This window comes from Equus asinus, chromosome 4 (assembly GCF_041296235.1).
Source record: "Equus asinus isolate D_3611 breed Donkey chromosome 4, EquAss-T2T_v2, whole genome shotgun sequence".
In the NCBI taxonomy this organism is placed as follows: Eukaryota; Metazoa; Chordata; class Mammalia; order Perissodactyla; family Equidae; genus Equus; species Equus asinus.
The window spans coordinates 95,795,719-95,820,920 of NC_091793.1; the positions used below are offsets into that span (position 1 = coordinate 95,795,719).

At 35.6% G+C, this 25,202-nt stretch overlaps 1 protein-coding gene across 16 annotated transcripts in view; it reads left to right on the forward strand.

Moving 5' to 3' along the window:
• Positions 1–25,202, forward strand: part of GALNT13 (polypeptide N-acetylgalactosaminyltransferase 13) — a 470,593-nt gene that overhangs the window by 329,697 nt on the left and 115,694 nt on the right. For all 16 annotated transcript variants that reach the window (XM_070507781.1, XM_070507790.1, XM_070507780.1 and 13 more), the window contains one exon: positions 396–576. In XM_070507781.1, the coding sequence (XP_070363882.1) occupies positions 396–576 (181 nt within the window). The remainder of the gene's footprint in view (positions 1–395; positions 577–25,202) is intronic.

Sequence of the window (25,202 nt, forward strand, 5' to 3'; positions counted from 1 at the left end):
TTGATTTTTCTCCAAATCAAATTTAGTTATTGACCATGGCATTTAACAGGTACAACTTCCTTCATTCATAGCAGATTTTGGTACCAAACCTCCATTAAATAACAGTTAGATTAACTAGAAACTGAAAATTAGGTAGTCTAATAAGAGCATATGAAAATAATTACATCTTACTTGCATAATTCCAATGCTACAATATTTGAATATATCAAGCTGTTCCAAATTAGAATCCTTTGCCAAACCTAGAGTATGCTAGTTCTAAATTTTGCATCCATTTGATGTTTTCTTGAACCATGTAAGATCTGAAGGTTTGGCCTTCGTTAACCTCAGTTGCTTCTCGGGCAATATGACTGCATTATCTACAAGGATTGCTATACAACAGTTGCTCTTTTTCCCAGATTTGGCAGTGTGGAGGCTCACTGGAGATTGTGACTTGCTCCCATGTTGGTCATGTTTTTCGGAAGGCGACTCCATACACGTTCCCTGGTGGCACTGGCCATGTCATCAACAAGAACAACAGGAGACTGGCAGAAGTCTGGATGGATGAATTTAAAGATTTCTTCTATATCATATCCCCAGGTAAAGAATTCTGACATTTTCCTTCCTAGGCAGGGAAAAATAAAATTTTAAACATGCTGAATATGTGTTTTGTTATGGTTCTTATTCGACTGCTTAAAATAAAATGTTGTTTATCACCATAATATTGCAGAAAATTGTGTTTGAGAAAGTTATACTAAGAAGTCAATTTTCACCTAAAATGAAAAATACTATACTTACCTCAAATCCCTAAATATTCTTTTTTATTTGCTTATTTTTTGGCACAAGCATGGTTCTAGAAAAACAGAGCAAGCAATACACAGAGAGATCCAAATTTAATTAACATGTATGAGCCCAATTCAAGAAAAAAAATTTTTTTGAGAGCAATAAGCCTTTATTTCCTTGTTTCACAAATAAAGCTGGCTAAGTTGGTAAGAAATTTTGTTAATATTTAAACAGAGATGTTTTCTACTGCCTTATTTTCTTAAATATCTGAGTAGGGAAAGATTAAATGATTTCCTACAGAAACAAGATGGAAAATTATGCAGATATTAAAACTTATATCTTTAAAGAGTTTAATGACTAGTAAATTAGTCATCAAAAGATATGTGAAAAAGCATAATACGGTACAATAAAATGTTATCCTACTTTAGTTACATCGAAGGATAGACATGGAAATAGAACTAAATGTGGGCTATCACTGGGTGGCGGGATTATGAGTAATTTCTTTCTTTTCCTTATCCTGTTCTGTATTTTCTAAATTTTCTTGATAAAACATTTATTTTTAAAAATTTATAAGGAATTTAAAAAACAGATAAATTTTAATAAAAAATTTAAAAAATATTTTAAAAGTCAATAAAAAAGAAAAAAGTAAAGCATCGTGAGAAAAATCCTATTACTGGGTGTGTGATTATGAGAGATCTCATTCTTTAGAATTTTCTAGAATTTCTCCAACAATTATATTACTTATTTAAAAAAAGAGAACGTTTGATACATTATATTGTCTTTTAAGAAAGAAAAAGATGTGTGAGAAGATATAAACAAGAGGAGGACACAGGGTTGCCTTCATGATCTCAAAGTCTAGACAAAGAGACCAAAACATAAATTAATAAAACAAGAATTCAACTGTAGGGCTGGCCCGATGGTGCAGCAGTTAATTTCGCATGTTCCACTTTGGTGGCCCAGGGTTCGCTGGTTTGGATACTGGGTGTGGACCTATGCCCTGCTTGTTAAGCCATGCTGTGGCAGGCGTCCCACATATAAAGTAGGGGAAGATGGGCACGGATGTTAGCTCAGGGCCAGTCCTTTTCAGCAAAAAGAGGAGGATTGCCAGCAGATGTTAACTCAGGGCTAAACTTCCTCAAAATAAAATAAATAAATAAATAAGAATTTAACTGTATTGATAAAATAACTTTTAATGTTCTACTTTTGATAGTTTATGTGTAGGCCTTTTGGTCATCAATGTTATTATTATGTAACCCATAAGGACAACAACAAAAATCCATGCCCACATCCTCTTTTCTATGTTATAATCTATTACATGGCCTAGAAAAACGAGTTTGGGTTCTAATTGACATGCTTTGATTTCTGAAAGTACGTATAAGGCAATGAAAACTGTTCTTTTCATTGGGGAGTGAGCTGTATCAATTTTCTTGATCCAGCACTACTCTATAGAAAAGAAAAATTGAGAGCAATGCATGTGTAAATGTGTGATTAGGAGAAGGACTTTTCCACATGTTTTCAAGCCTCTTCTATGTCAAGAAGCTTTTGTCAGGAAAACTGTTTCACGCATAGACCTATTTCTCTTTACAGTAGAAAACCACTCCAGATGTTCACAGAGTTCAGTTCAGCAAGAGCATATAAAATTCGCAGTGAGGCAGTGACATTTATATAACCTTTTCATTTTCTTCTGATGATTCTTTCTGAATTCAAATCATTACCTGTAGAAATATATAAGCTCAAATATGAAGAAAAGAGTGATGGAAGAAAGAAATGTGTTATGTGTGATTATATGCAATGCACATTCAGGAATATAAGTAATTGAGAATAACTGTAACTATATGTATTATAGTCACTCTTGATGACTATTATTTGTAAAAAGTGATGTGTTAGTCTTTTGTATAACTTCCTATTGAGTGAAAGAGGCAGATAAATAGTAGAATCATTTCTCAAACTGTAATGAAATGACAAGCTTTCGAGTTTAAAGGATGGAAAGAATGCCTCCTATCTGCAACTAATGACTCTATGTTGCCCAAAGGGGACTGTCTGTGTAGTCTGGAAAGGGTAGTTTTACATCGCAATAAATATCGTTTGGAAGGTTATTGTTCTTACAAAACTGGTTCATTTAAATCCAGAAAGGTACTTTGTAAAGCAGAAAAAAGGGCATTTGGGGAACATGCTGAAAATATCTAGGAAGTTCCTAAGGGGCATTTTTGCTTCCATGTGTCTCAGGGACAGTCAGCATTGCCGAGCATGGAACCTGCCTGCTGTAGGGTGGGCAATAAGAGAAAAACAAAAACAATAAATTGCTTCTCAGTGGCACAGGAAGGAGGAAGTAATCGGAAACTAGAGTTGGATGCCTAAAAACAGTTCTAGCCCTGGGCAGGTTTCAGATCATCCAAAAACAGATAAAGCGGGTTGCATTGGGGAAGTCAGGAATCTGTCATTTATGTGGTGTTGAGCCTTTTTTGAGTGAATAACTATTTTAATCATTACTGATAGTTTCTGATATTCTTAAAATCAAAATCATGGATTTCTTTGCTATCATCTAAAATTGTTGGGTTTTTATTTTTCATTTCCTTGGGTAAAGGATAAGTTTATAAAGAGAGAAGTCAGCGTAGGGGGATGGATGCACAGTTACACTTAGAATTATATCCTTTACTATAATATACATAAACACACAAACATAATTGTGAAAAACTCTAAAAACTTTATATTGAGTTCTGTTTAATTCTCTAGAACCTCCTTAATAATCTGGCGAAGGAAATTGTTATGGTTCTTTCTAGAAGCACCTCTGTGTATCCATAATTTGTCCAAGACGTTGTGTGAGGTGACTCTCATTTTTTACACCAGGGCTTCTATTACTGAATCTTATTCTCTACTTATGCAGTTGTTCAAAATGCGATCTTTAAGTACTGAGACTGTGTGAGTTGAATTCCGACAGCTTTGCTTCCTCTCAACATGCTCTATCGCCTATTTACTTTATGGGTTGGTTTCAGGGGTGCTTCAGCTCTGTCTGTCTTGAACTAACTGGGTATTCTTTCTATCTGGGAAGTGTATTCCCTGTAGTTTTGGTACCATGGCCAATCCATTATTACTGTGTACCATATTGTTTTATTTTTGTTACTTGCCTCTGTATCCTAAGTAGTTCAGAGACTTGTAATTACAGTGCTTGGCAACTTTCCTGTCACTTTGCAGTCCTTGAAAAAGAATTGTGGTGAATAATTATTATTTTTTTTAATTTTTATTTTTTTCGGATGTACATCATATTTTGAATTCTGTATACATTACATCATGTTCACCACCCGAACACTAATTATAGTCCATCCCCTCACATGTAACCCTAATCACCCCTTTTGCTCTCCCCTCTCCCCCCTTCCCCAATGGTAACCACCAGTCCAATCTCCAATGCTATGTGTTTTTTTTTTTTTTTGTCGTTTTTATCTTCTACTTATGAGTGAGATCATATGGTATTTGACTTTCTCCCTCTGACTTATTTCACTCAGCATAATACCCTCAAGGTCCATCCACATTGTCACAAATGGCTGGATTTCGTCATTTCTTATGGCTGAGTAGTAGTCCATTGCATAGATACCACATCTTCTTTATCCATTCGTCCCTTGATGGGCACCTAGGTTGCTTCCATGTCTTGGCTATTGTTTATAATGCCACAATGAACATAGGGGTGCAAGTATCTTTATGCCTTCGTGTTTTCAAGTTCTTTGGATAAATACCCAGCAGTGGAATAGCTGGATCATATGGTAGATCTATTCTTAACTTTCTGAGGATACTCCAAACTGCTTTCCATAGTGGCTGCACCAGTTTGCACTGCCACCAGCAGTGAACAAGGGTTCCCTTCTCTCCACACCCTCTCCAACATTTGTTGTTTCCTGTCTTGTTAATTATGGCCATTCTGACCAGAGTGAGGTGATACCTCATTGTAGTTTTGATTTGCATTTCCCTGATAGCTAATGATGTTGAGCATCTTTTCATATGCCTGTTGGCCATCTGTATATCTTCTTTGGAGAAATCTCTGTTGAGATCTTTTGCCCATTTTCTAATTGGATTGTTGTTTTTTTTTCTGTTGAGCTGTGTGAGTTTTTTGTATATTTTGGATATTAACCCCTTATCTGATATATGGTTTGCAAATATCTTCTCCCAATTGTTAAGTTGTCTTTTCGTTTTGTTGATGGTTTCCTTTGCTGTGCAGAAACTTTTTAGTTTGATGTAGTCCCATTTGTTCATTTTGTCTTTTGTTTCCCTTGCCCGGTCAGACATGGAATTTGAAAATATGCTGCTCAAACCAATGTCATAGAGTGTACTGCCTATGTTTTCTTCTAGAAGTCTCATGGTTTTGGGTCTTATATTCAAGTCTTTAATCCATTTTGAGTTGATTTTTGTGCATGGTGTAAGGGAATGGTCTACTTTCATTCTTTTGCATGTGGCTGTCCAGTTTTCCCAACACCATTTATTGAAGAGACTCTCCTTTCTCCATCGTATGCTCTTGCTCCCTTGTCGAATATTAGCTGTCCATAAACGTGTGGTTTTACTTCTGGGCTCTCAATTTTGTTCCATTGATCTCTGTGTCTGTTTTTGTGCCAGTACCATGCTGTTTCGGTTACTATGGCTTTGTAGTATAATTTGACATCGGGGAGTGTGATACCTCCAGCTTTCTTCTTTTTTCTCAGGAATCCTTTGGCTATTCGGGGTCTTTTGTTGTTCCATATAAATTTTAAGATTCTTTGTTCTATTTCTGTAAAAAATGTTGTTGGAACTTTGATAGGGATTGCGTTGAATCTATAGATTGCTTTAGGAAGTATGGACATTTTAACAATGTTAATTCTTCCAATCCAAGAGCACGGAATATCTTTCCATTTCTTTGTGTCTTCTTCGGTTTCTTTCAACAATGTTTTATAGTTTTTGGTCTACAGATCTTTCACCTCTTTGGTTCAGTTTATTCCTACGTATTTTATTCTTTTTGTTGCAATTGTAAATGGGATTGTATTCTTAATTTCTCTTTCTACTACTTCGTTGTTAGTGTATAGAAACACAACCGATTTTTGTACATTGATTTTGTATCCCGCAACTTGACTGTATTCCTTTATTATTTCTAAAAGTTTTTTAGTGGACTCTTTAGGGTTTTCTAGATATAAAATTATGTCATCTGCAAAGAGTGACATTTTCACTTCTTCTTTTCCAGTGTGGATCCCTTTTATTCCTTTTTCTTGCCTGATTGCTCTGGCTAGGACTTCCAATACTATGTTAAATAAGAGTGGTGACAGTGGGCATCCTTGTCTGGTTCCTGTTCTTAGAGGGATAGCTTTCAGTTTTTCTCCATTGAGAATGATATTTGCTGTGGGTTTTTTCCTTCTATACCCATTTTATTTAGAGTTTTTATCATAAATGGATGCTATATCTTGTCAAATGCTTTCTCTGCATCTATGGAGATGATCATGTGATTTTTATTCTTATTTTGTTAATGTGGTGTATCATGTTGATAGATTTGCGGATGTTGAAGCATGCTTGCATCCCTGGAATGAAATCCACTTGATCATGATGTATGATCTTTTTAATGTATTGTTGTATTTGATTTGCTAGAATTTTGTTGAGGATTTTCGCATCGATGTTCATCAGTAACATTGGCCTGTAATTTTCTTTTTTTGGGTTGTCCTTGTCTGGCTTTGGTATCAGGATAATGTTTGCTTCGTAGAAGGAATTAGGAAGCCTCCCCTCCTCTTCAATTTTTTGGAAGAGTTTGAGAAGGATAGGTATTAAGTCTTCTTTGAATGTTTGGTAGAATTCACCAGGGAAGCCATCTGGTCCTGGCCTTTTATTTTTTGAGAGGTTTTTAATTGCTGTTTCAATCTCCTTACTGGTGATCGGTCTATTCAAATTTTCTATATCTTCTTGTTCCAGTTTTGGAAGGTTGTATGTTTCTAAGAATTTATCCATTTCTTCTAGATTATCCAATTTGTTGGCATATAGCTTTTCATAGTATTCTGTTCTTATCTTTTGTATTTCTGAGGTGTCCGTTGTAATCTCTCCTCTTTCATTTCTGATTTTATTTATTTGAGCCTTCTCTCTTTTTTTCTTGGTGAGTCTAGCTAAGGGTTTGTCAATTTTGTTTATCTTTTCGAAGAACCAGCTCTTGGTTTCATTAATTTTTTCTATTTTTTTTAGTCTCTATTTTGTTTATTTCTACTCTGATTTTTATTATTTCCTTCCTTCTGCTGATTTTGGGCTTTGTTTGTTGTTCCTTTTCCAGTACCTTTAGGTGTACTTTTAGATTGTCTATTTGGGACTTTTCTTCTTTGTTGAGGTAGGCCTGAATTGCTATAAACTTCCCTCATAGAACCACTTTTGCTGTATCCCACAGATTTTGGCATGTCGTGTTTTCATTTTCATTTGTCTCCAGGAATTTTTTATTTCTTCTTTGATTTCTTCATTGACCCAATCATTGTTCAGTAGCATTTTGTTCAATCTCCACATTTTTGTGGCTTTTCTGGTTTTCATTATGTAGTTGATTTCCAGTTTCATATCTTTGCGGTCAGAAAAGATGCATGGTATTATTTCGATCTTCTTAAATTTATTGAGACTTGTTTTGTGGCCTAATATGTGATCAATCCTGGAGAATGTTCCATGGGCGTTTGAAAAGAATGTGTATTCTGTGGTTTTTGGATGGAATGTTCTGTATATATCTACTAAGTCCATCTGGTCTAATGTGTCCTTTAAGGCGAGTGTTTCCTTATTGATCTTCTGTTTGGATGATCTATCCATTGGTGTAAGTGGAGTGTTAAAGTCCCCTACTATAATTGTGTTACTGTCTATTTCTCCTCTTATGTCTGTTAATAATTGCTTTATAAATTTAGGTGCTCCTATGTTGGGTGCATAGATATTTACAAGTGTTATATTTTCTTGTTGGATTGTTCCCTTTATCATTATGTAGTGCCCGTGTTTGTCTCTTATTACAGTTTTTGATTTAAAGTCTATTTTGTCTGATATAAGGATTGCTACCCCTGCTTTCTTTTCTTTGGCATTTGCATGGAATATCTTTTTCCATCCTTTTACTTTCAGTTCGTGAGTGTCTGTAGTTCTGAAGTGTGTCTCTTGTATGCAGCATATACATGTATCTTTTTTTTTAATCCAGTTGGCCACCCTATGGCATTTCATTGGAGCATTCAGTCCATTGACATTTAAAGTAGCTATTGATAAATATGTATTTATTGCCATTTTGTCATTTTTTCTTTTTTTGGGGGTGTTTTAGTAGTTCTTCTAAGTTCCTTTCTTTTTCTCTTGCTTTCTTCACATGTGGTTTGATGACTATCTTTAGTAATATGTTTGATTTCTTTTGTCTTACTTTTTTTCCTGCTTGTTATAGGTTTCTGGATTGTGGTTACCATGAGGATCCTATTTAATATACTATGCGTATAACAGTCTATATTGAGTAGATAGACTCTTTAGCTTGACCTCTTTCTAAAAGCTCTACTTTTTCACTCCCCTCCTCCCACATTATATGTTTTTCACGTCATATATAGTCTTTTGTGTAGTGTGTGTCTATCCATTACCCTCTTATCATTGAAATAGGTAATTTTAGTACATTTGTCTTTTAACCTTCATATTATCTTCACAGGTAGTTGATCTGCTGCCTTTACTATACTTTTACCTTACAAGTGATTTTATTACCTGTCTTTTCTCATTGTTGTTTTGGGTTTTTTTGATAATTTTTTTTCTTTTATCTCTATTTGTGGTCATTGCTTTCCCACTTAAATAAGTCCCTTCAGCATTTCTTGTAGAACTGGTTTCTTGGTGATAAACTTCTTTAATTTTTGCTTGTCTGGGAAGCTCTTTATCCCTCCTTCCATTCTGAATGACAGCGTATTCTTGGTTGTAGGTTTTTTCCTTTTAGCACTTCAAATACGTCATGCCATTCTCTTCTCGCCTGTAGGGTCTCAACTGAGAAGTCAGCTGACAGCCTGATGGGCTTCCCTTTATATGTCACTTGTGGCCTTTCTCTTGCTGCTTTTAGGATTCTCTCTCTGTCTTTAATTTTAGAATTTTGATTATAATATGTCTTGTTGTGGGCCTCTTTGGGCTTCTCTTGTTTGGAGCTCTCTTTGCTTCCTGAACTTGGATGTCTGTTTCCTTCCTCAGGTGAGGAAAATTTTCATCTATTATTTCGACAAATAAATTTTCTGCCCCTTTGTCTCTTTCTTCTCCTTCTGGGACCCCTATAATCTGAATGTTAGCATGCTTGATATTGTCCCAGAGTTCCCTTACACTGTTCTCATTCTGTCTAATTCTTTTTTCTCTTTTCTGTTCTGCTTGGGTGATTTCCTCTAATCTTTCGTCTAGCTCGCTGATCTGTTCTTCTGCTTCCTCTACTCTGCTGTTGAGTCCCTCTAGTGAATTTCTCATTTCAAGTATTGCATTCTGCATTTCTGATTGGTTCTTTTTTATATCTTCCAGTTCTTTGCTGATGTGCTCACTGTGTTCATCCATTCTTCTCCACATATCTGTGAGCATCCTCATTATATTTTGTTTGAATTCTTTGTCAAGCAGGTCGCTAGTTTCTGTTTCACTTAGTTCTTTTTCTGGTGTTTTATAGTGTTCCCTTGCTTGGAAAGTATTCCTTTGCCTCCTCATTATGGCTCTTTCTCTGTGCTATTTTCTTTGTACTAGGTGAGTTGCCTATGTCTCCTGATCTTGGAGAAGTGGCCTTATGCATGAGATGCCTTATGAGGCCCAGCAGGGTGCTTTCCTCTCGGCACCAGACCATAAGTACCAGGAGTGACCCCTTTGTGGGCTACTTGTGTTCTTCTGCTGTGGCAGGGTTACTCCCACTGCAGGTACCCAGGGAGTCTGATCTTTCCTTCCCTGGCCAGCTATTTGTAAATCTGGTTTGGAGGGGCCTCAGCACTGTTGGCTACAAAGTCTATCAGCACACTCTTATTGCAATTGTCCTCCTAATTGGGTTGGTACCCAATGTAGCTGGTTGCTAGGCTCAGGGGTGTACAGTTGTGATAGGCCTGAGGCCAACAAGGCTGTTCTCAGTTCTCTTAGGAGTGCAGCTGAGTGGGGCTAGCCCTTGGCGTGGAGGCACTCAGTTGTTTCTGGCTTTGGAAGGTGGGGCTGATCCTTTTTATGTCTATTTGTGAAGCACAAGTCTTCTGCCACTGATAAGCCTCACCCCCCACTGGACCACATAAACTGTCAACACCGTCCTGGTCCATGCACACTTCTCAACCCCCTGGAGCGTATCCCAACGCCACACTGCAGAGGCCCTCACCTCTGCCCCAATGCCCCCCACAGTTCACCTGGTCCTCACGCAAGCCCTGCCCCACAGAGGCAGACACCCTTGCCTGCCTGTAGAGGATCAAGGCACTCAGTCAAGGCAGGCTGAAAAGTAGCCTGAGGGCTTGCTGTTAGGTGGGGCCAGTCCCTAGGGCGGGTTGCCTGCCCTGGCTGAACTGGATTAAATCTGGGCTCTAGTGGGTGTGGCAGACCCCTGGGCTAACAGCCCAAGGGATGCACCTCAATTGCCTCCACCAGTGTCCATATCAGCATGCCTGGACCAGCTCAGAACAATGGCCCCCACCAATGACTCAGTCTCCAGAGAGGATCCTCCTCTCACCAGGATGCCCCCAGAGCCCACCAGGTGAGTCTTGTTTCACCAAAGGACAGTTAGCCTTCTCTCTGGTGATTTTAGATTGCTGCAAGGAGTGAGTTTGTGTGTGGGCCCTTTAAGACCCGGATCTTTTCGGCCATAGCTTTTCTGGGGTGTCCTCACTGCAGTTAATAGCCAGCAAAGCCCGACAGTAAGACACCCCTCTCAGTTGGGCTGAGTCCGAAGGATGGTTATAGCAGTATTGCCCCCGCTCCGGACTTCACTCCTCCAGGGAGGGCTGTGTACCTTAGGGTGGTTCCCACCTGGCCAGCTGAGAAGCTCTGCTGCTCCCACAGGTGGCTTTCTTCCTCTCCGGCCGGAGTTACTGCCTCTTCTGCTTTCGTCAGGACTGTCCCTTGTCATGGGGGTTCTTTTTATCCAGTTTTCAGTTTTCAATCCAGGGTGATTCTTCCCAAAATTGTTGTAACCTGGTTGTGTTCGTGGGAGGAGGTGAGTTCAACGTCTGCTCACAGCGCCATGTTGATGAGATCTCTGTGTTGAATAATTAGAAGAATCAATAAATGACTAAATGAATGAATGAATTTTAAAAGGCAGCCACTTTTTTTCTGCCGAATTCTCCGTGGATGTCTGGTTTACACCAGAGGATCTCTTCACAAGAATTACAGAAAATCAGAAACCTTGGTCCCACCTAAGTGATCCAACCCCTGATTGAGGACCCACTGATAGAAGAGAGGTGAAGGAAACTCTTCGTATATCTGCGATATCATTCCTCTGAGTTTGCCATCAGAAAAGAAGGTTCCATTGGCATTGGTTTGCGCTTGCACTTAGGGTTTTATGATTCCACCATAATCATAGGCACACACAATAATATAATCTTACCTTCCAGGACTCATATAAAATCTAACAGGCACAATTTAGGCAGACAGTAACATTCTCTAATAGAGCAGCATAGTACAAGAGCCCATAAAGTTAAAATAAGATTACTTTTACACATGTTGATTTTTATTTTCCTCGTGACCCCCATTAATTTAATGTTAAAATGGGATGTATAAATAACTACAGGTGTGAATTACTTTTATCTGATTTTTTTTCCAAAATATTTACTATATGTCCTAATTCCCCTGGCCTATGCCCATTAGCCATGGGCAATATTGACAGAGTTGGGAGTGTCTAATTATATTTCCTAAATGGGTATGTGAATGAAGAGTAGAAACACTTTGAAATAGTGTTGAAAAATACATTTTCAACATTTGTTTGGTTTGCTTTTTGGCTGTCTTTTGAAAGATGCAAATACTATGGTATCATTGATTTTTAAAGCCCCGTAGACTCTTAAAGCCTGAGGCAGTTTTTACTAGTAATTGGGCTGTTTCAGCTTGAGCCAATCTGATTGTCCCAGCAAATCCTTTGAAATGATGTGATGTAATCAGAAACCGGTCTTCACAGAACACCCCTTTACCAATGGCAACATTTTTTTCCCTATTGATCACAGGTAAAAAGCTTAAGAACTTTAAAATAGAGTGTAGTGATAAAACTAACCATATATTTGAAATGCTGGCTGTGCGTAAATGTTGATTGTCTGTCTTTGGGGAGGTAGATTTCTAACTGTGTTTATAAATTGACACGGTGGTTAGGAGCAGGTGTCCTTATAGACCCTCTGGTTGTGCTTCTTCGTTTTCTTAATGGACAGCTTGTGCTCTTGTTTTGAGCAGAGACAAATTCAAAATAAAATTTAAAGTCTCCCAAAACATATCTTTAAAGGTATTTATGTATACCTAGGAAAACAGCTGATTTTCCTTCGGCAATATTGTAGTATTTTGATCTGTATTCCAGTTAAACATTTGGAGAAGGATCCCTGAACTTATTTTGAAGGTTAACTCTCTATTTGTTAACCTTTTAAATATGCTTTAGAAAAATCAACTCATCAAACGTAGCCTTTGTTAGCAGCATCTTTGAGTCAATATTAAAGTTTCAAGCCTATATTCATTTTTAGCTCTTGTAATTTGTATCTATAAAATACAAATGTTTTGCAGCATATTGATTTTTTTAAAGATACATTGTTTAATAACTAGCCCTTTGAGTGAATGGCCTAAATTCTTTAGTAAGTCATAAAAATGTGGCTCCAGGATGATTTCATAAGCACAGGTTTTGATGCTTCCAGCAAAATGTGCAGCATGCAGATTTTTTTTTAATAATCCAGGGATATCAGTTTTTGGTTGGGTTCACATGAATTCATCTGAACAGAGTACAGCACTTCTGAAAGTAAAGTACCTTTGTACCTATGAATTTTAAATTTTTATTATTTAATAAATGCTTTTTAGCAGCATCAATCAAGGTATCACTGAGTGAATATGATATTATGAAGAGGAAATTCTAAATCACTTTAATACCCCATATTGTAATAATTCATTTATCAGTGTGATACCTTGAAATGCTAAATGATGAAGTAAGGGATGACAGCTATAGTCAATATTGTTGGTAGATCGAACAGACAACTGCTTTTCCTTGCTACAATCAAACACTTTTGAAATTTTTAGTTCTCTAATACATTAGGTCAATTTTTATTGTTAGTATTTTTATTGCTTTTTAATAGATATTTATTTGAATTTTTATAATAATGATACTACCTTTCCTCTGTCTTCATTTGATATTTATTAAGTTCTTGATCTGCACTATGCCAGGTAGGGGATTAAAACACAGAAAAGATGTTGCCTTTGCCTTTAAAGAGTGAACTGTCTACATCATCGTTTCTCATTAGTTTAATGAAAAATAAAATTAAATGCTTAGGACACAGGGAACACAATGTCAAGAATTAAAAATGATACGTATGTGAACTTCCTTTATTTTCCTTCGTTCCTACTTCTCACTCACAAATTTCAAAATCAAATGATTCTCCAAGTCCTTTCTATTGTACCTGCTAAGTTCTCTCAAATCCACTCAATTATCCTTTTTCTCACGCTCATCCTGCATCCAGATAACCTCCTGGTTGTCCTGATGGGCCTCCCTGCCTCAAAGCTTGCTGACTTTTCACCCACCTTTACAGTCCTGCTGGAGGACCTTCGTAAAACTGAATCTCATTTCATCTCTCATTTACCTAACAACCTTTTAATAGCTTAACACAAAGTTAAAAGTCGGGAATGTGGCCAACACGGCCCTGTGTGATCCGGTCCTTCCCCAGCTTTCCAGCCTTTTGTCCCATGCTTTCAACCCTAGCATTCCACATACTAACTGTGGAACTGTATTCAGGTCCACAGCTCAACGTGCTCCCTCCTGCTTTTAGGTTTTTGCGTAAGTCTACAACAGTATTTGATGAGTTAATGAATGCTGCCACCTCTGCGTAAAATAACATCATCATCTACTTGCATTCATCATTCATGTATCAGGTTTGGTATATTTTCCCCTAGGAACTCCAATGCTCCCTGTACTTCCCTCATTGTAGCACTTAGCATTTTAAAGTATTTCTTCCCCTCACTAAGCTTTGTGAATAAAGGGACTATATCTGTTTTTTAAATTTGTTTGCTTGGTTTTGTTTTAAGAGTTCATGAGCTCAAATTTGGGGGTTTTTTTTCTTATTTTATTACATTCATCAGAGGCAAGTAAAATATATAAGCTTCAAACACTATCACTGTGTCCTCCTTCCCCAAAATATCCCTCTGTTAAGCATTTGATGTGTATCTTGCAAATCCTTTTCCTATGCGTTTGCATACATATACAGATACATACACATATATAAGTAAATAAGATCACGTAATTGGTACTGTTTTAATTTCCCTTCTTTTCACTTAATAATATGTCCTGCAGTGTTTCCATACAATTCACATAGGATTATATCATTCCACTTTGCAGCTAAATAGTATTATATTGCATAAATGTATCAAAATTGTTTAATCATACCAATATTGAGAAGCATTAGTCAGGTCTGCTATTATAAAAAAAATTACATGGGGGCGCACCCAGTGGCGTAGTGATTGAGCTCATGTGCTCCATTTCAGCGGCCCCAGGGTTCACAGGTTCCGATCCTGGGCACAGACCTACACACCACTCATCCAGCCATGCTGTGGTAGCATCCCACATACAAAACAGAGGAAGACTGGCAACAGATGTTAGCTCAGGGACAATCTTCCTCACCAAAACAAACAAACAAACAAATTACAGAAACGTTTTTGAAACATCTTTGTGAACCTGAGAGGATATTTCTGTAGTAGGATTAAGAGAGCTCTGGTGGCAGACTGCCTGGATGAGTTCAAATCTGGGCTCCATGTAACACCTCTGTATTGACTTAACCTTTCTGTACTTAGTTTCCTTACTATAAAATGGGAATTAAAATAATAGGGCCTTCCACACAGAATTTTTTGAGACTTAAATGAAAAAAGATATATAAAGCACTTAGAAAAATGCCTGGTGAACACTAAACAGTGTTAGATATTTCTGCTATTATTAGCCAGATATATTCATAGAAGTAGATGTATTGGCTCAATGGATATGTACCTTTGTATTTTGGCAGATATTTTCAAAATTTCCACTCAAAAAGACTGTAACCATTAACACTCCCACCAACAAGTGCTTGAGCATTTACAGTATGCTATTAACACTCTAGATTCTCGGTTCTTTTTATTTTTGCATGTATATATATGCATATATTTATTATATTTGCATATTTATTTAGACATATATCCAGTTTCTTTTCTCATATTGCTACTAGGAATGAAAGTTTTTTGCTGTTTTTTTTTTTAATTTGAATTTTTTCTTTTCATTCATATCATTTGTTCATTTTACAGTTGTATATCTTTTGCCCTTTCATATATTCATAGATCTTTATGTATTCTGGTAACTAATCTTTTGTCTGTTATATACATTGCAAGGGTTTTCTCCCAGACTGTTACACATGTTGTAACTCAATTGATATACAAAAAGATCTTTAAAAATGTAATTTAATTGTTTAAGTAAAATCTGTCTATCTTAGCCTTTATGTCTTTTAGGATTATTTTTTGTTAAAACAGTATCCCCCAAGCATAGCACATTTTAGGTGCCCCAGAAATATTCATTGAATGATTTAGATTTGAGCTAAGTAAAACAAAAGGGATTTTTAAGTAGTCAGTGATCTCTCTGGGCAATATCATGAGCAGAATGCTAGAATCAGATAACTCTCTATATGCAATGTACTGTTATCTTTATCTGTGGAACATAAATAAAAGTATCAGCTATGACAGTTACAATTTTAAATAAATCTATTAAAATGATTATGTCAGTTCCTGTTACAGTATTGTTTCCAAATATCTTGAATTGTATTCATGGTCCATAAAGTTAATAAACAGATGATATAAATAATATTTATGGAATATTACAAAAACATTGAATTTGAACAGTAAGGGTGGATCATTGTATATCCTTAGAGTCTTTGATTAGCAATTCAATAACTATTTCAGATAATTAACTCCTCAAACAATTTTATCATTATCAAATCTGGTTAGTTTCAAAGTATTTCTAGAGTGAATGAATATAACTTAAATTCTAATATAGATTTATTCACAGAATAGTCACTACCTTCCGGGGTTTAGATACCAGAACTATTCATACATTTAGTTCTTGCTTCTCCCTCAAACAAAATATGTATAGCTCTGGTCTAATCATTGTGTGTGTGTGTGTGTGTGTGTAATGAATGCAATATTCTAAACTCTCCAATTACTAAATTCTGCCCCAATTTGATCAGACAGGTCATGATTACTTTTCATTTCCTTAAGGCCTGTTCAACTAGTCAAAATAGGAAATTTCAGCATTTTTCAAATTGGAGCAGATGATCAAGAACATCTGTAAGATGCATGAATTTTTACTGTCAGGAGTTGGCTGAGCTTTTCTGTTTTCTGTGAGAGCATGAAATATGAATCCAACATGACTCAGGTGCATGCAGAGGCTTTATCATACCTACTTTCATTCTGTCATCTTCCGAGTGTCTTAATTTCATTATGTAATTTTAGCATAACTAAAATTGAATGGGTTAAAAATTATATAATCAATTACATTAAATTTTATTTCTAATTCTTAACTGAATTGAACAGATCACTGTGACACTCATTGGCAGTCATTTACATCAAGCATTGGTGGTCAGGTGGTTACACATTGCACAGTTCTTGTTTCTAATACTCAGGCTAAGTCCCCGGCATTAGGTGTTCCTAGTGGATTGTCTTTTCCTGGATTCCTATGTTATCATCATCTTTCAGCTATTTTAAATAAAATATGAGTTCAATTCTGGAATTAGTTATGTATACTCTCAGGAAAGTGAGCAGAGTCGAGGATAACTTCTAGAGAATTAGGAAACCCAGTCTTTTCTAGATCCGATAATGAAAAACGATGGATTAATTCCCAGATATGCTCAGTTGAAGCTCTTTAAAATAGTCATTTGCAAAAACAAAATGAAACAAAACAAGAAAACTCATCACAAACTTGCCTACCAGACATCAAACTTTAACGACAGATTACCCCAGTATCCTAATAATTAATAGTCCCTTGATAATTGCTGTCCTTAACATATTAACACAAATTATCTAGAAAATAAAAATTCTGTTTTTTGTAGTTATCTTAATCCAATGAGGTTGCGAGTTGAAGAGAGCTTTGCAGTACATCCTTGGTAGGTAGGAATGCTGGACAATGCATATAGACCAGGATGGAAAGCTGCTTTATGGAGACAAAGTGAGGGCTTTGTAAAGGGGAGGAGAAATAATTTCTGAAAAGTTAGGATGCCTGCTTAACAAATAGGCTTTCTGCATAATTGTATCAGAAGCAGCATTAATATGGCATAGTTACTGTTAACGTGGAATTAATTGTCAATGCCTAAGAGCAGGTGGCCTCCATATTGATAACTGTCTGGCTATGAACCACATGATGTGAAAGCTCTACTTTAGACCATAGGAACACATACACATGGATTCATTAACACGTGGTCAGTCAGGTACTAGTTCTATATTAATTGTCCAGAAATATTCATGTTTTAATTGCAGGAGACGTGAGCTAAAATGAACAGATTTTTATATTTTACAAATGGATTAAAAGGAACAAAATAATGAAGGACTCAGATTAGGCTTTGTCTTTGGTTAGTTTGGTTCAAGAGGTAAATTTTAAATTATATATGATATTAGAAATTTGAATTAAGGTGTATTCTAAACATTTGGAAACACTGATAAAATGTATCAAACAGTTAAATCTTTCCAATTTATATGATTGAAAATAAGATAAATGAAGTTATAGTGATGGTACTGAAAGTTAATCTGTCAGAATTTACATTACTAAATGAGCTCCATTATGATATCATTTTAATTTTTTTAACTATTTTGTATTATAAACTTTGTACATTCTTGATGCAACATCTCTGTTGTTAACAAAATTTGAAAACTGTGATCAATTAGAGATTTTGCACAACTTAATTTAGGAAATTCTATTATTTCAGCATAATTTAATTAAGTACATTTTCAATAAAAATTCTCATTGGAATTAAAGAAGATAAATCCCAAGTGTCTAAATAAATTATTTAATTGATCAACATGAACACCAAATTAAATATATCTCTATATAACTAGCCCTTGATCTATGTTATATAATCAACAGAGAAAGGAAGGGAGACTTTGGGAAATTAGATATGAAAGCATGCAGCTTTTTTACTAAAAGAGGCTATTATGTGGAAGAGCTTAGGCATTTGTAGATTCAGATGATAAGAAATTATAGGGAGATAATTTTAAGTTCTAGATCAAGAAGCTTTCCAGAAATATAATGGATTGATTTGCAATGCAATGAGCTTCTTATCTCTGGAAATATTCAAACAGAGCCTAGATGTCTGTCATTTAAGGATGTTTTAAGGAGGCTTGAATGAGGTTGGATTTTATTTCTTATCAGATCTTTCTAACTGTAAAATTCTACCATCATAGAAACTTATATGTCAATGAATAAAAACACATTATATTTTTTAGCCCCTGGATTAAAATTGAAAGGAAACAGATTTCAACTAACATAAAAGACTTCTAATAAAGGAATTCTCTAACTGTGAGACAGGAAGCCTTGAAGAAGGGTAACCATATATCCTTGTTTGCTTGGGACAGTCGTGGTGCATGCCTGGTATATGTGGATAACTATTAATAGGATACCCTTTCACTCACATGGGTGTCCTGATTTGAACAATAAATTACTTGGTCATTCTACTTATAAGGCATCCAGTATACTGTATGTGGAAGTGACTGTGTCTGGAAGGGGCTAAGTGAACTGACAGGGAGAGCAATTATTATGGGATTGAGTGCAAGGTAGACTTCTATTAAGGCCCTTGTCTTACCAAAATCTAGAGAAAAGCCCTTAAGTCTTTCAGGTTTTTGGACTATCAGTTTTCAAGTAAATTCTCTAGTCCAGTAACCTCTCTGACACCCAAAATAAATGTCCTTCTTTAATTTAAAGAGATAATTAATTAATTTTTAAAAAGCTATCTCTTTGGAGATAAAGTTATATCACTAGTTCTGATTTCTCTTGATAATTTATTTGCCATCATTTTCTTATTACTTTGTATGAAGGTAATAGGGTTACTTTTTCATTATTTTTATATATACTAAATTTAAACTTTCATTTACAAAACAGAGTGTAAACTTATTCAATTCCTTGGTTATACCAAACATGAAAGAAACAAGATTAATGTGCTGATGCATGTAGATTAGATAGATATATATAATATATATAATGATATAAGAATACGTATATTTTCCCACATAAGAAAAATGTATTTATATATGCACATACATATATTTATATGGATATAATTTTATATATATATACATATTCAGAGTTATTCAGAATTGTTTGAGAATTATAGACTTATTTCAATCTGATTTTTGGATTGTTTAATATACTGTACCTTCTCTAGCAATAATAGAAGTGCCTTACCTTAAATATATTGGAAGGAAAAGCCATGTAAAATTATCACTTTGATTGAAATATCATTATAGATTAAAATAGAATGACAGCAGATTTCCCCACAAGTTTACGGAACTAAATAGACATGTCATGATGATAATAGTATTTGCCAGTATCCTTCTCTCTGAAAATCAAAAGTACTCATATAAAATTATTTTGTAATCTCAGACATGTCAAATACATTATCCTCCATTGTGAAATACTGCTTCTGGAGATAACATGATAACGTGTAGCAGACGTCCTTGCACTTCCTCACTCCTGCCATTAAATTCCTATGGCATCTAATGTAGTTTATATTCAGTATACCCCCAGATTTTAAAATCACATTTTCCTCTTATCTATGTTTTTGTATGCCAAATAGTTGCACGGCTAGTGGATATCTTAATACTCATGTGTTCACAATAAGACACATAAATCAGATGAAATTTTATCAAATAAAAATATATCCTATACATATGGGTCTTATTTTTGAGAAGTTCTATGTAATATCAGACTAAACTATTATTTCTGTGAATACTGTGGATCAGTTTTTGAAAAATGGACATTTTCAAGAGGAGTTATTTATCAAGGTTAGGTTTTTCCCTGCCAAATATGTAAAGTACACAATTAGAACATATTTATCATCTCCAATTGATGGTTTACCAGTCTAGAGTCTCCACCTTTGACAATGAAAATATAATTTCTTCCTGGTCAAATCAAATAAAGAAACTTGGAAGCCAGTGCTGATGGGCTTAAGAGCAACCTAGGGAGACATTGTGTCGACTGTGCTCTATTTTCTTCCTTTGGACTTTCCCATGTTTAGAGTGACTGTATTTTATTAACAAAGAAGTAAAGACGAAAAAGGAGAGCAATGGGGTATGAGCTTCTTGACAGACTTCTGAATGTCGGTTCCATAGAGATGTTGCCCAGCAATGTTTGTTTGTGTCAGATGCCACAGTGTGCTCACGGAAGTCTTTTTCCCCAGGGCTGTCAGTAAAGAGTCGTAGAGAGGGGTGGTGGCTATGTGGGAAAAATTACAAAGGATGGCTTGACAGGAGCTATAGCATAAAAGCTGTGTTTTCTTTGTGAAAATACTAGCATCCCCCATGACCAAGCTTCTCCATTCTCAGCCCAAATTAAGACACCACTGTAACGGAATCTACATTTTATCAAGATTTCTGGTGCTTCTTGCGCGTATTAAAGTTGGAGAAACACTAAAGTCTAGTAAAAATTGTTCATTCTCATTTTATCTCCTCTTGTTGGCTGTCTTGTTGCTCTCTGGCCCTTTTCATAGATGCATGGGTTTTTCCAACATTGAGCCCCTTAATTCTAAAATCAAATCACTAAGCTTTGCAATGTGATTATTCCATATAGGAAGGGATTTCAGGGCCCCAAGCCAAAATAAATGCAAGACTCCCTATTAAATTTGAATGTCGAGTAAACAAATATTTTAATATAAGTATGTCTTATGTAATGTTTGACACGGGGCATATTTATATTAAGAATGTATTAATTGTTGATCATCTGAAATTCAAATTTAACGGGACATCCTGTATTTTTATTTGCTACATCTGGCACCTCTATATAATAGGTCAAAATTTCCCACTTGTAGAACTAGTATTTTCTGCCGGCATCAATATCAATATTTGCTAAAGCAGCTGTATTTTTTTACATAACAATTTTTCATCTCCTTTTAGAAGAGACAGAAGCTGAAATTCTGGTCTCTACCCTCTACTAAGCCACCATCTATATGCCTTTGCATACCTATAAAAGATAACATTAAGCACAGCCTTGTTATCTTAAATAGGAACTGACCTTGAAATCCAAAATACCCTGCTATCTAACACTTGTCTTAAGGAGGACTTAAAATTAACTATGAAAAGACAAAAAAAAATTCTTTTTGGAAAGTATTCTCTAACAAAAAATTAGAGAAGTCGTATCAACTAATTTCTCTGTATTTCTAGTATTCTCTGCAATAGGTTAAATCTTTCAGGTGCCAAGGGCACATTTTGCAGCAAAGTCATTCTGGCTTGTCCATCGGGAGCCCCTGTTGCTTTAAATCCGATGCTTTATCTGCTAGATCATTGCTAAAGGTTCTTCTGGTCTTGGAGGTCAACTAGTAACACCTGCTTTGAGTGTTTTTTTTTTTTTAGGTTAAAATTGTCTCTGCTATAATCTGTGTTGGGAATTTGCATGGGAATTTGCATGGGAATACAGATTCAGTGCGGTGGTAACTAAGACATTTTCCTGAGGAAATCTCTTATTGGTCGTCCTTGGGCACAACTCCATGTGGAGATGAAGTGTGCTTTTACTCAGATGAGAGTACTGGATGAGAGCACTCTTTAATTTCAATAATATGTTATAAAGTCTGTCCCTGCTCGCCAGGTTTCCAGAACTTACATAAATGACCTTAATCAGCAATATCATTACTGCAATTTAAACTCTTACTACAGAAGTACTATTGATGTATAATTTGTAGTTTCTACCAAAAGTCTCATAGAAGATAATTTAAGGGATATGCTGCTACCAGTGCACTCCTCTGTATATTTAAAGTCTATTTTTGGATCAAATTAGACCACCAGAAAGCTGTAAATTTGATCATCTCCCTTTGGCAGAGTTGCCTTTTCTGAATTCTCTTTTTAGGTTTTGCCTTCAGATTTTTCAGTTGTCATATAGTCCCATGCATTTTGATTCTGACTTTTTTATTTTGTTAACCTTATTTTCCTCTTTGATATTACATTTACATATTTACATTAACTTGTATTTATATTAGGGACATAGTGTAGAAGGTTTTTTGTTTGTTTTTATTATGAAAACCAACATTCATGTGATAAAGTACAGTTTAAAGAATAATATCAAAATAAACATCCTTGTACCCAACATGCTGTTTAATAACTGGGTACTGATTGTAGCTTAAAAGCACCATGTGCCTCTTCTTAATTGCATTACCTTGACCATCCTGCTTCTATAGTTGAGTGCTGTCCTAAATTTTGTGATAAATATTCTTTTGTTTCCTTCCCTTACTGGTTTTTACCACAAATATGTTTATTTGCTTGCTTTTGATTTTTTACATAACTGGAATTACTTTGTATGTATTCCTCTGGAACTTATTTTTTGCTCAATATGATGTTTTTAATATTCATCCATACTGACTTATTTTCACTGCAGCATGATGTTCTGTGGTATGACTGTATCATAATACATTTATTCCTGCTACCAAATATGGATATTTGGGTTGTCTCCAACTATCCGTTATTATAAAGGGTGCTGCTATGATCATTCTTTTACACGGCTCTTGGTCCACATACAGGAGATTCTCCGGGGCTTGATACTAAAAGCATGGTCCACAGACCAGCAGCAACAGCATTACCTGGAGCTTATTAAAAATGTCCCCACCCAGATCTACCAAATCGGAATCTTCATCTCACTGTATCCTTCTATAGCTATTAACATTTGAAAGCACTAGTCGATGTTATATACCTAGGGGTGAAAATGCTGATCAAGTTCAATTGTTTTGCAACACAAAGCCCAGTGTTTTTCCAAAGTTGTTGTGCCAATTTTTATTGCTACCCTCAAAGTTCCTCTTGCTCCAACACTATCACCAACAATGGAATTTTCAGGCTTTAAAACAGTGTAACAAGGAAACTGTGAAAATGGTATTATTTTTATATTTTTCCGATTACAAGTATATAAATGCAATTGATGTTTACATATTAATCTTCTATGCAGTCATCTTGTTACTGAGGTTAAACATCAATTGTTTGTCGGCTATCAATATTTCCTCCTCTCTTAAAAGCTTATTCATAATTTTGTTCATTTTTTCATTGTTTCCTTATTGATTTTATGATATTCTTTATATATTCTGTATACTACTACTTTGTTGGTTATAGGTGTTGAAAATTTTTCACCCAGTTTATGGCTTTTAATTTTAATCTCGTTGAGGTTGTTGATTAACTGAAGCTCTTATTCTCAATATAGACAGATTTACTAAGTTTTTTTTTTTTTTTTTGAGGAAGATTAGCCTTGAGCTAACTACTGCCAGTCTTCCTCTTTTTTGCTGAGGAAGCCTGGCCCTGAGCTAACATCCATGCCCATCTTCCTCTACTTTATATGTACACCTACCACAGCATGGCGTGCAAAGCAATGCCATGTCCGCACCCGGGATCTGAACCGGTGAACCCCAGGCTGTGGAGAAGCAGAACGTGCGAACTTAACCGCTGCGCCACCAGGCTGACGCCTTACCAACTGTTTTTTAATCGTCATCAGATGTTTTGTGTGTATGTGTGTGTGCTTTGCCAGTTTGGTTTCTTTGGACATCTAATCCTGCACATTTTTGAAACACAAGTCATAGTGAAGTGCTCATACCTAGACCTACCAACCCCTTCATATCCTAGCCAATAAGTTCCCAGCAAAAGAGAATACAAGACAAGTATAAAACAGCCAAATGGGAAGCAAACATCACTTATTAGAGCCAGGCAAATGATATATACTTATCCTCAAAGCAAGATTCCAGAGCAGACACAATGTTACCTACAAACCCAGTCAGAGGAAATTAAAATACATACACACACTTTAAATGCACAGAGAATGACCAGCATGTGTTCACTAAGCACAAGGAAACAGGAAGTTTCCTGGAGAAAATGAGCCTGGAGATGACTAGAGCCTCTGTCTCTGCTGGTGGGGCCCAAGAAACCCATCCATTCGTATAACATGCTTAGTGAATATTTGGGGCTGAGCCCAATCAAATTTGCAATGCCTACCTCCAAAACCAGCGGAGGAAAGAGCCACAAAGGCAGTGAAATGAATATAAAATCATCATGTTCCCTCATTTGTTAACCAAAGCTAAATAAAGTAAAATGAGACATTCACCTCTTGCTTCCAGAAATCTCTGAATTGGATCTCAAAAGGATATTAATTTTTCACTCAGACCACATCATATCGTGTATCAAAAATTCACACCTTATTCTAACCCCCATTTTACATTAAATTAACCTGTGTTGTCCAGTATAACTCACATGAAATTATACAGGTTCAAATAACAAAATGAAGTATGATGTAAATTTGAACAATATGACCTTATCCCTTCCATTACTGAGTTTCTAAGTTATTTTAAATCCTTCTCCCTTGGTAATAATATAAATTCAAAGGAATTACAGTACAAATATTTTTCTCCCATAATTTCTCTTGTCTCAGCTGGAAGAGTGAGAAGGACAAAAGATAATATGAAGAGTAGGATTGGGGTAATTAATATTCCAGAGCACTTTTTTCCACTTCATAATAAGCGTTATGAGAACTTAAAGAAACACAGCTCATCATAAATATTCCCTTTATAACACTATTTCTTTTCCTTATTAAAATGCAATGTAGAATAAAACTTTAATCAGGGCATTGGCTATACATGAAACAAAAATAATGCAAGCTCTTGAAAATGGGGAGAAAAGTATGTGGCAAGAATTTGATAAGATTATCTCTTGAAATAATCTGTGGTAGGAAAAAAATCTACTAAGCAACCTCTATTTTTTTACTTAGAAATTTCCCTATATTTCTATTCAAAACTATTCTTTTCATTACCAATAACTCCTCTAGAATTTTAATGAAAATAAATTTCTGGAAAGTTTAGAGAAAAGTGAAGATATAATCTAATTTTTATAATGTTTATGTGCTAATTTTATGTGCTCTGAACAATGCCTGTTTTTATCAACAACCAGGAGATCTTCATATGTAGGCATATGTCCCAGAGGAGTGAGAACTATTTTGAAATACCTTTAGTTTTTTCTCCAAAACCGCAAACATCTAGCTCTTGGAATTACTTCATAGCTGCTTCTTGCTGCAGAAAGAGAGAGGGTAAATGTGTTATTTTTGAAGGAGACAGCTCTGGAGGCAAATGCCTAAAGCAATCTTCATT